General features: G+C 36.9%; 1 protein-coding gene across 7 annotated transcripts in view; it reads right to left on the bottom strand.

The window, feature by feature from the left end:
- IRAG1 (inositol 1,4,5-triphosphate receptor associated 1) overlaps positions 1-14,139 on the bottom strand; it is a 121,333-nt gene that overhangs the window by 38,476 nt on the left and 68,718 nt on the right. For 6 of the 7 annotated variants that reach the window (XM_075426473.1, XM_075426467.1, XM_075426471.1 and 3 more), the window contains 3 exons: positions 11,687-11,785; positions 8,042-8,095; positions 7,133-7,321 (listed from right to left, as the gene is read on the bottom strand). In XM_075426473.1, coding sequence (XP_075282588.1) covers positions 7,133-7,201 — 69 coding nt within the window. In that variant the 5' untranslated portion in view covers positions 7,202-7,321; positions 8,042-8,095; positions 11,687-11,785. The remainder of the gene's footprint in view (positions 1-7,132; positions 7,322-8,041; positions 8,096-11,686; positions 11,786-14,139) is intronic. The other variant, XM_075426470.1, reaches the window with a different exon arrangement.

The raw sequence follows: 14,139 nt of genomic DNA, 5'->3' as shown, positions 1-14,139 counted from the left end.
TGTAGTTAAAGAGAAATTCAAAACACTGAATATTGACAGTCTATGTGGAAAATAATGTGCATTGAACTAATGAGAAAGCTTTAAAATGGTAGACAAACTGATTTTTCACACAGCAAACCACTCCTCTACTGAAGTTTGTGTACAACACTTAGTGAACTTATGAGCTGAATGCAAGAGTGAACAGCAGCCATGTATAACTGGCCTAAACGAGGCACACAAAAACTCCAAACAGTACTAGTGTTCAATGAAAGCTTGAATAAATGCAGTATTAAGCATATGCATGCTATCCAAAACACCAGAAAATAATTATAAGGTTATCTTATTAGTGTTCTACTTGGTTTTCCCTCCCACTAATCGGAAAAGTATTTCTTAAAAATATAACTGGAGTATTTAATAAAATACAATATAATTTTTAAGCGACAAAAGAAACCGGCACTGAACATCAATGTATGCTTGCCTTAAAAAAAATGAGAATTTGTCCTGAGAACTTAATCCCACACCTTCTACCACATTGATGCCAATCAGCTGAAGAGAAGGAATCTTTTTCCTGTGAGCTATCCCAAATGGAGATGCATCAAGTTGGAATAAAAAACTGTGGATTTCTCATATGTAGTTAAAAAAAAAAAAAAAAAGATCACTTCTACCCCATGTACTACATTCAGATTCACACACACACATCAAAAAAAAAAAAAAAAAATCAACCCCTGTACTGTTGAAAGGCCATATAAGCAATCTGGTGTTTACAGTCAGTCAAGAAGTTGAAAAAAGTGATTCACATAAAATCATGCAGAGGAGGGGAAAGTGCAGGCACCTGTCAGAAGCTGTAATTTTTATTTAGTACGATCATGAGATAAGTAGAACATATCATAGAAGTGTGAGTGTTTCTAGCTGGAGGGAAAGCTTCCCAAAAGTCGCAGGGGACTGCCATCAATCAACTTGTAAAATTTAAAGAATAATTTGCAAATTCTCAAATCCTAATTGCTTCTGCTAGGTACTGGTATGTACAAGTATTTTATTTTGTTATTTGGAGTCTAAATTTTTCTTAAAACTACATGCCAAAGTTTCATAAGAAATTTTTACTTCAGTTGGCATTGGATTAGATAACAGAATAGAATGGAATATTTTCAGTTGGAAGGGACCTACAACGACCATCTAGTCCAACTGCCTGACCAATTCAGGGCTGACCAAAAGTTAAAGCATGTTATTAATGGCATTGTTCAAATCCCTCTTAAGCATTAACAGGCCTGGGACGTCGATCACCTCTCTAGGAAGCCATGCTTCTGAATTTTCTAAAAGAGGATGTTTGCTATCCATGGCACAAAGCCAGTTACATTTAACTACTAAAAACATTTTGCTTTTACTGAAATAGAATTTGCTGTCAATATTGCTTACTCCTATTAAGACTGTTTACCTACTAGAGGTTGACACAAGTGAAATGAATTCAGAGTAACATTTATTTTAGTATTATTCATTAAATAGGGAGGTAATGAAAAGCTGTTGTAAAAGCATTAATTTAGGTATTTACAGAATGAAGCATGTAATAGCTCACCGTTTAACAAGTCAACATTTTAGAACTGAGAAAAGGCTATCAATGTGTAGTTTTCAGTCATCTACTGTCATGTGGAGAAATCAGCGTAGTCATAAGGTTTGTTACAATAAACATGTGGCCAAGAGTATAAATTGAAATGGAATTACATACATCCAGAAAGCTAACAGTTACATGACTGCTAATATCTATCAGATACAATGGAACTCCTTTCAACATCTCTCCCAGTGTAGCATTTTATTTTTGTTAAAATAATGTATTTTCTGATAATTCAAAGAACTGTAGAAGCATTTTGAAAATGGTATAGTATTAAAGTACATAGCACAACTCTTCTTCCTCTCCAAGGCAATAAAACATGCTTTGGTTTGGACATCTGATTTAGGACTCTTGATTCTGTTGTAAGCAGTATTTTTTATAATTAAAATAAATGCATTCCATGAAGTTCCACACTTCCATACTCATAATTCTGCTATGACATTCCTCGGCAAGTTCACATTGTCAGTCGCAGGAGAGCAGGATGGGAAACATGCCATGAAAATGATATGAAGATTAAAGTTTTAAGAAAAGTATCCTTGTAATACTGGAAACGTTAGACTGTAAAAGCAGGATACATTATGTGATTCAAGTGCACAACTGGTAATGTATGATAATACTTTGAAAGCAATTTTTAGTAGTATTCTTGAAAATGTTATGAAGTAACAATGCATGTTGTCTAACAGTCAATGAAAAAATTTAGGTGACTGCCCTGCTAGTAGGGCAAAGGAGCTGAGTACACATGCCCATTGTTTACACTAATCTCATGACTGCCAAAGAGCAAAAGCTTTTGAATGATGTAACATCAGCTTTAAAATCACTCAAGTCCATTTCAGGACTCTAAAGCCAGCTTATTAAAAAGAAAAAAAAAAAAAAAGGCTGTAGCCAAGGCTAGTTCAGGTCAGGTAGAATACACTAATCTTGGTCAGCAGCTATAGCAATTCAGCTTCTACACAGGTGAAAACTCATGCCTCCTATTGCCCAAATCTATAGTACATTTGTGTAGAAGAGGGGCAGAAAGACCTAGAGCATGAAGCTCTTTCAGGGCCAGCTGGCTTGAATCAAAATAAATCTTCATAGTCTGAAGAACAGTCAGGCTGCGATAAGCAGATCTTGGAAGAGAAGCTTTAACAGGAAGCTTAAGCTGTCTCACAGTTGTACATCTGCACAAAGATGATACAGAAATTTGCATCACCCTCCCGTTGTCTGCTTGTAACTGCCCTCTCCATGTCAGCTTCCACACAAGTCCGCTCTTCAGCTATTCCCAACAGTTGCCTCATCTCCTAGTACCAGTGACTGCCTGCTGCCAAGTCTTTGCTTCCTTTATGTCCCAAGTCCTCCTCCCAGAAAAACATAGGGTAAAACTAACTCCACCTCTATGGCTCAGGTGGGAACTGCTCCACATGCTCTACAAGGAGGTTCATGTGCCATCTAGTCTTGCAGGGAGTCTTGTGCAAGGCTGAGAGTACGGCACATGTTGTTTGGTCCATAACAAAAGATCCAAGAGGCTCAGGGATACACAGGGTGGATAGGATCTGCAGACATTCTGGCTGTTAAGCTCTATGAAGCCCTCATGAGGCATACAGAAAATTTGTTTTTAGAAGTTTTATAATCCAGACAAATTTGGATGGATTTTAACAGTAATGGGGAAAAACAAATAATTGAAAAATCTCTCTGCTAAAAGAGCTACCCTGCCAGGACAGTCAGATGACAAAGCTTTACTGTATACCACTTGAATTCTTTAATGCTTTGGGGGGGATAAAAAAAAATTCTCTGCCACCTGGCTGTATTCTTAGAAATTACTTAAAGGTCTGGACTGAAATTCAGAACAAATTTGGCCTGAAACAGACACTTATGTGAAAGGCCTCAGAAAAGTTATGCATCCCAAAGAGCAGTCCTTTGAGTGAGACAGGGTTTTAAATAAGCTTAATTTTAGATGTTTCAGTGAAGTGCTGAGCTTGGAGTTTAGCAAGTAAGGTAATGAAATTCAATTCTAACTGCATCTAGCTGAAACAGACTGGAGAACAACATAAACAAGGGACATCTTCAGAACAAAACAGATAACACAGTGATTTGATAAAAGTACAACACAAATTTAAATAGGAATAATTAAAAAAAAGAAATGCAGAAGCCTGAATGATGGAATAACCAGCGTATGAGAAAAATTATGAACACCTGAGACAAGACTTTTCCTCAGCAGACAGAAGAGCCAGTAAAATAGTGTTCGGGATAGAAAGAGAGGAGCGAGCTGGAAACAGAAATAGAGATTTTTGGTTTAAAAAGAGGTAAAGATGGCAGCTCACAACCAACCCTGAAAGTGCAGAGAGATTTATAGGCCACTATAAATCTTAACATAAATGGTAAGGATCTAATTTTCTTTGGTGCAGGTATGCTTTACATGTATAGAAATTATATTTTTAATACTAAAAATCTGAAATCAGTTTTTAAGAGTAACAGTGAAAGTATATTCTAATATTATATTATTCTATGTGAAATAAATCTAGTTAAAATATGGAAACTACTAAAAATGACATCTGACTGAAGTTCTATGATCTATGGTGGGAGAAATGCTTCTGTATAAAACGCTCCTAAAATGTTCAGTACTTACTGTAAAAAGACATCACACAAACTAAGAGTTCAACTACATACTCTTAACTCAGAAAACATTTCAAACAAGGGGCTAAAGTTCTTTGAATTAGGTCAACTGCCCTCACATCTGTGTTAATGGGAATTTCACATCTACTTCCTTCAAGAACACAGAGCTAATGAATACATTGATGAATGTTGTTTGAGTTAGAATGGTGAACACAGGCTGCTGTAAATACTGAAATGGAAAACTGTATTTGTTTTCTCAAAATGAAATTGAGAAATACAACCCAGGTCTTCCCATCTGTGCAGCCCCAGGCTGGGGTGGTCAGTTGTCACAAACATCCCCAGGCTGGGGTTGGCAGTTGTCATAAACATCTTTCTTGAGAAATTAATAAAGATGTGCGAATTAAGCAAACTCCTCAATCAGGCATCGTGCTTTGGGAACTTCCTCATCTCGGTAAGGGAGTGTGGAAGATGACCAAAATGCTGCAGAGGAAGGGTGTTGGCTTGCGAACCCCACCTATGTCACACAGGCAAGGAAGTCAAGCACTTGCCTTGGACACACACACACACACACAACTGTGAGACCACCACAACCTGCCCCCCATGCCCACTGACTCATTCTCAAGAACTTTCGGGAAGCTATGAGACAGGTACCCAAAGGGTATAAAAGGCGAGGGGGCCAGCCCCTTGCTGTGTGCACCCAGCACCAGAGGACCCTGACCACCAGGTGCGCACCCACCACCGGAGGACCCCACCCACCAGCTCAGAGACTGCTGCTGAGTCCAAGGGTGGTGATATCTTATCTCTTATTTCTTCTCTTATCTCTCCTTTTGTTTTCCTCTCTCTCTCTGACTTTTTTGGCACATAAGGGTAAATGTTGCGAGTTTGTTAACCTGCTATATTCTGTGGTTTTGTGATATCAGACTTTGTGTTGTTGAAACCTTTGCCAAGTCAATATCCATTTCCAACCCCACTGTGCTAAAAGTAACGTTATGAAGTTGCAAAGTTATCACCTTTTGTAATACAACTGCCTTGCAAGTAAAGCTTTGTTTTTAGTCAAGCCTCTTGGTCATTGTTATGACTCTTCAGTACCACACAGTGAATTAAAAAGCTCACCTTCCACTTTGCCCGCTGAGCGGGATGGGACAACATCACATAAAAGACACTTGAAGCAAGCAAGAAACTACATGTGATGTAACGTTCATTTTCTTTTTCTCAGAACTGTCTTGTGAATTTGTGTGCATTTGTGCATGCAGGAAGAAGGTGGGAAGCATCTCCTGAAAAATTGTTAGACACTAGACAGTCCTTTAGAAAAGATGAGATTCCAGACTTGGAACGTTTTGTTCAATGGCAGAAAACAAGTCCACCAGTTGTTAGTTCCTTCTGATGCCCTCTCCTTGCTTGCAAGTCCTTATGCCACAGTGATATGTTATTTTACTTATTACATAGTCATAGCGTAGAACTCGGACTGCAGCAAGACCCAAGAGTGATTAACAGGTATGACAAGATAAAATTCTCATAACATTGGCTAGTTGCAATCCTTAACTTAAGTAGGCTCATGAGTAGTGTGTTGGTTAAAATCCTTCCACTGTTACTTTGTGTCTAAAAATAACAATTTATCTAAACCGAAGGGTTTTGCACAGTTAACTGATGCATGAACTATCACATTATCATAGTTCATTTAAGACCTATCTCTAAAAGGCCTGTATAATGTGTTGTTTTTTTTTGATCAAGTGGTTAGAATTCTTTATTTCTCCCATTTGACAAGCATGCTCAGGATTAGATTACTTGATGTCTGCTAGTTTTTCATATTTTCTTCTCTTTGGGTATGTTTTACCCAGCAAGCCTTTTGTACTAAAATACTCTTCACATGGGTGAGTTAAAAAAATAAAACAAAACAAACCGCTTCTTGACTCAATACATGTTCTCAGCTAATAGTCTGATGAACTTACATCCATCTGGGGTGTTTATCTTAAGCCAGGAAAATAACACTCAGCACAATGTGCAATTTATATGGAATGCATGACAAATCAGTGTAGGGCTCGGTGCTGACAACATTTTCCAACAGCGTTAAAGTAGCGGATGTTTTCACCTAAAGTGTAGAATACAGTGTCCTCAAATCCAGTGACAGTGACACATTTTTAACTGAGGTTGTGACAGATAATAAATCCTCTATTTCTTACCAGTTTGCATAAAACAGGATAATCTGGATAACCTGTGATTTTGTAATCACAGTAAGGTTCTTTACTTCAGCTAAGCTAGCAATTCAAAAAAACCCTCACTTTATTAGAACATAAAATTACTTTTTATTACTGGTATAAATTATTTAAAAGGGAGAAGTATAATCTCCTACTGATTTTAAAAAAATTATCTGCAAATAAAATCATGTAAAAACATGCAGATGCCACAAATTTGAGTAGAAAAATTATTAGTATGTCTGAGGAGCACCGACCAGCTCTCTGTATAGTTCCAGTATATGTTCTGCTATTGCTGTGGCAGAAAAACCACTGAGAAATACTACAAACCAAAAAGCAGATTTCTATCTTTCACACACAGGAACTGCATAGCATCTTCTACATCTGTAAAGGCGACACTAGATGTTCCAAGATTACTGTTAAGTACAACCCTAAGTTCTTTTCTCAAAGGTTAAAGTTTTCTCTAAATAACATCACAAAGGACATTTTTTGACAACTTTGATATAAATGGTTCAGAACAGGCAGACATATAAACCTCCAGATCCAATGGATAAACAAGTGCTTGAGCAACTTCAGTTCCCATTCCTTAGTCTATAAAATATTTGAAGAATTCTAAGAATATCAACTAAAAGATCATTCATAGCTGCATCAATTAATCAAAACACATCAAGACACAGCAATAACTCCTAAATATACACAAACAGGTTTCAGCCTGCACAACAGGTTTCCAACAAGTGTCAGAAAACACCTTTGAAAGAGTGCTTACTTTGGCTGGAGGAGAACTGTTGTGTTGTGCCTCTCTTGATTGTCCCTTGTTTTCAGGTAAGGTTGGCATGGTGGACAGCGTGAAGCTCGTGGAACTGCAACGTGCACTAACAGGACCATGCACTGCTGAGAATATCTGTTTCAAATTAACCTGAAGGCATAAGCACTGAGAGGCCTTGTGATCCACAGGCTGTGTTAGATGCCAAAAATACAAATCAATTTAATTTAAAACACTATGCTCTAACACTGAGTTTACTTTATAATAACAAACAGTATTAAAATTTAAAATTAAAAATGCTATCTTGTGTTTTATTAACTAAAGCTTTCAAGGTCAAGTATAACTTAGTAAATGCATTCAAAACAGAAAACCTTCCATTCTTGTTGTTATTTCCATCTCTTCCTTCCATTTTACATAATTATTTTTTCATGACTATGACTGGTTTGGCTGTGACAAAACTACCTTCTCTAAAAATCCTCTGAGAAGAAAACAGCATCCTGGATATCTGTAATATGCCTTTTAGTAACTAATAAAGTCCTAATGCTACAGAGCATGATCTCAGATCTCAAAGAAAGGAGTAAAGCTGGAAACCCAGATGGTGGCACTCTTCCTTTGAGCAAGAGCAAGGCCTAGGTGCATTTTGCAAAGACTTGGTGTACATCTGCACAGGACAACACTGTATGAGACACTTCCAAAGCAAAATAGCAGTAATGCTCAAATGGGGGGGCGGGGGAGCGGAAATCACTGTCTATTAGCCATGAAAATTCTTGTTACCAGCATCAATGGGAGCTACTGCCTTCACAAGGATATTATTAGCATTAAAGCCTGTACAGTAGTCTGAAGATGAGAAATGTTAAGTACTAATCCTTACAGCCACAGTGTATGTATTACAGGACTTACTATGACACCTACCGGACAGTTAAGGAACAGTCCTCATAAATAAATCATTCGACTCCTCGGTGGTGCCTACAGATGACAGACAATGCAGTTATCGGAGACAATCTGGTACATAGTTTCTGTCTGGACTAGTAACAGCTAACTATATTCCTTTACAGTTAATTCACAGCTGTGTATAGAATGGAGTTATACACTCAAACAGTAACATAACAACTTCAATAGTGTGCCAAGGAGATAAATATACCCAACAAGCATAGGTTCAATCTCCAACACGTTATCTTCTCCCAGCCCAGAATTAGTAATCTCATCTGAATTCTATTACTCTTCTGGATATCAAGAGAGACGGAACAAAAAGGTTGAGATGGGGAGATGATTTGAAGTTCAAGGCACTTAACATCATTGTAAGATTAACTTTGTACAGTTTTCCCTTCCATTTCAGGGAAGGTCAAACAAATGTGTTCAGGAACATGTTGGTTTATTGAGGCTGACAATTAAAGTTGTCAAAACACCTCTATTGATTTAAAAAGAAAAAAAAAGAAAAAAGAGACAAAACCATTTGCAGGAAATACTGAAGCAGTCTCAGTAGTGACAAGTTTCTCACCTCAGCTTTCACAGAAAAAAATCTGCATTGTAAAACTTACAGAATGTGTGAAAACTCTCGACTACAGAAGCAGCTAAGATCCAAGATTTTACTAGATTTATTTCACGTTATACTGGAAACTTAATTTTCTTTTTTACTAGAGGAGGAATACAATACACCTCACATGAAATTAAAGGCAGAACTAATAGACTGTAAAAATGATCTCTACACAACTATTAGTGTGTTCAGAAAAAAAAATTATTTCACTGAAGTGCTTTGATAAAGACTGTGGAAAAGATACATCATATATGACATCATTATGAAGACGAAGACAAAGACGTTTTTGAACAGTGACCATGATATTTTTCAGAGCAGTATATGCTGTAGGAACCGCATGTTTTAAGCTTTTGTAGACATTTTGAACCTGATATGGGTGAATCTCTAGCTCAACCATAATAAGTGGAAGCTTATGTTTGTATCATTATTTTACCCACCTCTGCCTTCAAATGAGAGTAGCAGAAGCTTTCTATGAATATAGAGAAGATTTAAATATGTTTATTAAGGCAAAATAGCTTAAAGTCCCTAATATGATGGAAAACAGACATTTACAATTACATATATTTTAATAAACCCACATAGTTTAGGCAGATAGGAGTATCATTAAACATCTGTGTGTTTCAACAGTTCAGTATTTTTGTATCAAACAGTCACCAACTATTAACAACACAAGAAGACGAGACAGAAGTGAGGTAACTAAAAAAAGTATATGGACTTCCTTTTAATCTCTGTAACAAAATCCTGGCATCCTATGCAATTTCTGAGTTTGCAAGAACTCAAACAAAAAAGAGAATATATAAATTTGGCTGTTTATCTAATCCGTCTTGGCGTTTGCCTTATAAACTTATATTGGTTCTGATAGGCTTAACTGAACAGAACGCTGGGCCTGAAAAATCAGGAAACTTTCAAGTCATGGCCAAAGTGTGTTTGCAGTCCTATGTGCAGCTGTATAAGCTATTGCATCAAAGTGGTTTATTCCCAGTCTTAGCTAAGTTCCTAGTGCATTCTAAACTTAATAAAGTAATGCAAGTCATATTGAAATAAGAAACAGCTATTAAGCACATCAAGTTTCAGTTCATTTTTCAGATTTAAAAAGTAAAAAAACTTTAGAAGAAAAAAAAATCAGCTGGCTTGTCTAAGAATAGAAAGGGACAAACCCCGAGCTGTGTTGTCTTAGAGATGCAGCACAGAAAGTACAGACAAGGGAGAATGGAGGGTAGAAAGATGAATTTACGCCACCTTAACAACCCCCAGATTTGGAGTGGACTGAGTTCAGTCCATCTCTGACACAATTAGAGCCTTACTCTGACTTCCTTACAGAGCTATCTTGCAAATCGGAAAAAGCTCAAATCTTTGTGGTGCTGATCAGTAGGAAAATTTCTTCTTCCGACTTTCCATTTTTTCCTAATATCTCTCCAGAAAACCCCAGTGCTGAGGACTGTATTGGAGTAGCAAAAGCTTACATATAATTATTCATATTCTGAGGCTTCTTAAAACTAATGCAGTCTCTGCATACCTTGACTGTACTGCTGCAGTCCTCTAAGGTGCCAAAATAAGCCCTACTACTTACTGGTATTTCAACAAAATATATAAGGACATAGTTCAGTTCATAAGCTATATAATTTAGAACTCCTGAATGGTTATTTTTTCAGTCTAAAAGCTTATTTTTAACATTTGCAGTGTGCTTAAAATCAGTAGTCCAGATCCTTTAAAGACTTTATGATGCTTAACCAGCACAAACATCACATCCTGTAAATACAAATGTATATAACGAATGGAGCCACCTTCTTGTTCCATGCTGTGCAAGTTCTGCCATTTTCTGTATCAGTTACTGCCTTCTGATACTAGTATGAAAGGTAAAGCTTTAGAAATGATGGAACCTTAAGATACTAGTGAATAAATGTTGTTCTTCCATCACTGCTGAAGTGATCTTCTGCAATGAAAATAGCCCAAGTAAATGTCAGTGAGAGTCAAAACATATAGAAAAAGGGGGCTTCACAAGAACACTCTAACAAGACATAGAGGGGCTTATCTGCATCTCACAAATTTAGGAAGACAAGAAAGAAATGTCCTTGGAAAATTTATTTCCCTGGAAGGTACGTTTCTTCTTCTTCAGTAGAGCACTAGGGAGGAGTCCAGCCTTGGAACCTATAGAAATTCGCACCTCTATCTACAAATACAGCTTACAGCCTTAATGAACCTTGAGCCAAAGTGCAGAGAGCACAACCATCCTGGTTCTAAGCCTGGCTCATCTTCCAGCTGAACAGCCTTTGGAATCATGCTGCCACTAGCTTTGCCAGCTTTATCTCCTTTCCACAAGCACAAACATGTTTCTCTCAAAGGAGGAAATGATACGTTAACAATACATACAGCACAGCAAGCTACCAACTGAAACAACTGTAATTATTGTCCCTGAAGATACTGAAAGGATAGATAAAAAAAATACATCTGCACTTTAAAAACAGTCAAGGTGCATAAGCACATGTCAGCATTCTAGTCACTAAGACAATTTCAAGATTCTGTTATTTCTTTTTTTAGGCATTGCTGAAACTCTGTCTGGCCTACCTCTATCCTATCAAAGGGTGTCATGAGATGACTGTAGTGCTTTATCAGAGTAAACAATCCCCACCAAAGTTCCACTCTTTTGGAAACTGCAAGAGCTTCAAAATTACCTTTTAAAATTAAATACTTGTAGAGATTAACTCACATGTCACAAGAAGAGTGGATGTGGGATGGAGTGCTTTTTAACGTTTTGGTCTGTTGTTGTAAACTTACTGCTTAAAATAGTTAGGGAAAAAGAATGATCCCCTGAGCTCAAAATTGTAGCCAGATATAGATCAGTGAATGCAGAGAACTTTCTTGCACCACTGTGTAGGCTTAGAGTACAATCTCCAGGAAATGGTGGTCTGGGAGTTCTATTCCATAAAAGGGAAAAGTATTTAGAGGCCCTTGGCTTTCAGTGTGTTCTCTCCACAACTCATTTTACCATAGCAGAGAAAGCTCAGTATACCCAGTTAACTTACCCTCTCTGAGTCACAGCTGAGTACCGTGTTAGCAAAGCTTTAGATTAAAGGTGCTTTACTCCATCTCCACTGATAGCTTGGCAGTTGACCTCAAATGCTCTGTCACATCACAACAAGGATATATATAAAAAGAAGCAGAAACAAACAGTTAAGAAAGCATTTTATTATTATTTCTTGGCCTCATACTGTCTGCGGTCAAGTCAAGCAACTCTCATTTGTCAACAGAGTTGTGTACTTATGAACACAGCTGAACTGCACAATTCAGTGCTGCTTTTTGTAATGTTTTTCCTCATTGCCCTTCAAAGTGAATGTAAAACATTACCATATTAGAAAGATATCTTTTTGCACTCCTTTTGTATAGCTGTAAAAGCATAAGGAATTCATGTAGCATTTTGAATTGTTTTGCAGCTTTGAAGTACTTAAAACACTAAACTTACTTCATTCAAACCAAGCATGAGCAAATCAGGTGTTTTTCTTATGTTTGTGCCACAGAATAAATTTTCAAACACAAACCATTGTTACAGTATTTAAGATACACAGAGTTTGTTGGTGTACATTAGCTATCGCAAAACATTTTAAAACAACACCACAACCACAAAATAAACCAAAGAAAACTATAAAACCAGGTCCTGAATATCTTAATAGAAAACCTTTAATATTTTGCACCAAGACTTCAAAATTTTTGTATGTAAGAAACATTTGCTAGCAAAGAAAAAAAAACCAAAACCACAACTAAAGCTGACTCATTCACATTCTCACCCTGCGTGATAAGAGATAACATGTGGCAACCGAAAGACACTTTCTTCATTGTCTGCAACACAGAAAAAAATCAACTGTTTCCTACTGCATCTAATTTTTATGACAAGAGTGGTTTCTCATATTAAATACTTCAGTTTGCGAGATATTAAGATACTGCTTCAGTCAGTTTACCAAAACACGTAATTACAGCCCCAGGATGAATATAAGGCATCTCTGTGATAACTGTAATGATCTGAGTTCTACACACATTAATATTCATACAACTGTACAAGGTAAAATCTGGAAGACAAAGTGGTGTTTGGTTTATAAGACACTGGGGCATGTAAAATGTATGCAACTTCTATGTGAATTCAAAGTATCTGTTTTCATTCTGAGAATATTAATTCCTGAGCCAATGCTAATTCCTGAGCGACTTAATACTTTTTGACAATCAGAGCACTTCCAGGCTGCAAGGTCAGAGACAAGGGATAAATGTGAACAATTCTGTCACAAAAATATTTTAAAGGAAGAAACTAACAAAAGCCTCAGAAGAATACAGCACATGTAGCCGCGCTTCTAAAAAAACTTCCGTCTCTCAAACTCTGTAGGTATAGTCTTCCTCCAGATTACAAGCTACCCATATAGGATGTGCTTTACAGAGCAGCACGACAGGAAAGACTCTCCTTTTCTGCTTCCTGTTTTTCTCATAGCTCAGGAACACGTAACACTTGATGGTTTTCAATAAGCTGCTTGAATGAGAGAAATGAAAAGTTAAGGCAGGCAAAAAGTAAAACGTTCTTTTGATGCATGTTCAGCCTGATCTGATTGGGAACACTCAGGAGAAGATCTCTAGTAATGGCTAGTTATGACACTCTGCTGAGACTGAAAAACAAAAAGTTTAGGGGTCAGAGGTGATGCTGGTCCATTACCAACAAGAGCAACTCCTACAACAAGGCATTTGATTTGTTTATGTATCTCAAATTTTACATCAGAGTTCAAAGAAAACTGACAAGTAACTTTCACATAGTTTAATGGATAATGTTTTTTGGGAGTTATATACTTAACTCCAACAGGGTCCATTCTGGTCCCAACTTTAGGCTTTTCCCTGACACTTTAACAGAAAAATCATTAGACCCAATTTCACTCACAGATGATTATTTTAACATCACTATTGCAAGAATTCTAGGCTGAATTTCATGCTGCAGACGATCAGCCAACAACTGAAGAAAGTATATATTTTAGAAACACTGAGGAGCAGTATTCCACTAATTTTTTAGACTACTAGACTCAGATAAAAAAACAGACAGGTTTTTGTTTCAAGGTAAGTGTATTTTAGGCAGCCTAAAGGTTTCCTGATTCCACATTTTTAGGAACAATTAGGAGTTAATATTGCATGAATTCAACTTTTATAAATTACTCTGCTTTGGATACAAAGTCTTTGTTTTCAGTTTTTGTTTTTATTTAGCACTAAAAAGAATTTAAGGAAACGGAATTATAAGTAGCATTACCTCCCTGTGAAAACAAATTGTTTTAAGAATTGTATACAAATTGACACACACAAAAAAATGTGCTGGTTAATTTGTAGTTTTTATTCATTCTGTGGTTTTCTTTGAACAAATCAGCTTAAGACAAAACTCCAATAATGTAATTTTATTTGGTTAAGTATGTGTCTAAAAACCTGGAGCCAGCTCTCGTATGGAAAGGACAGCCAAAGG

This window comes from Opisthocomus hoazin, chromosome 7 (genome assembly GCF_030867145.1).
Source record: "Opisthocomus hoazin isolate bOpiHoa1 chromosome 7, bOpiHoa1.hap1, whole genome shotgun sequence".
Classification (NCBI taxonomy): Eukaryota; Metazoa; Chordata; class Aves; order Opisthocomiformes; family Opisthocomidae; genus Opisthocomus; species Opisthocomus hoazin.
Note: the sequence above shows the minus strand (reverse complement) of the source record. Positions and strands in the feature narration are given on the sequence as shown.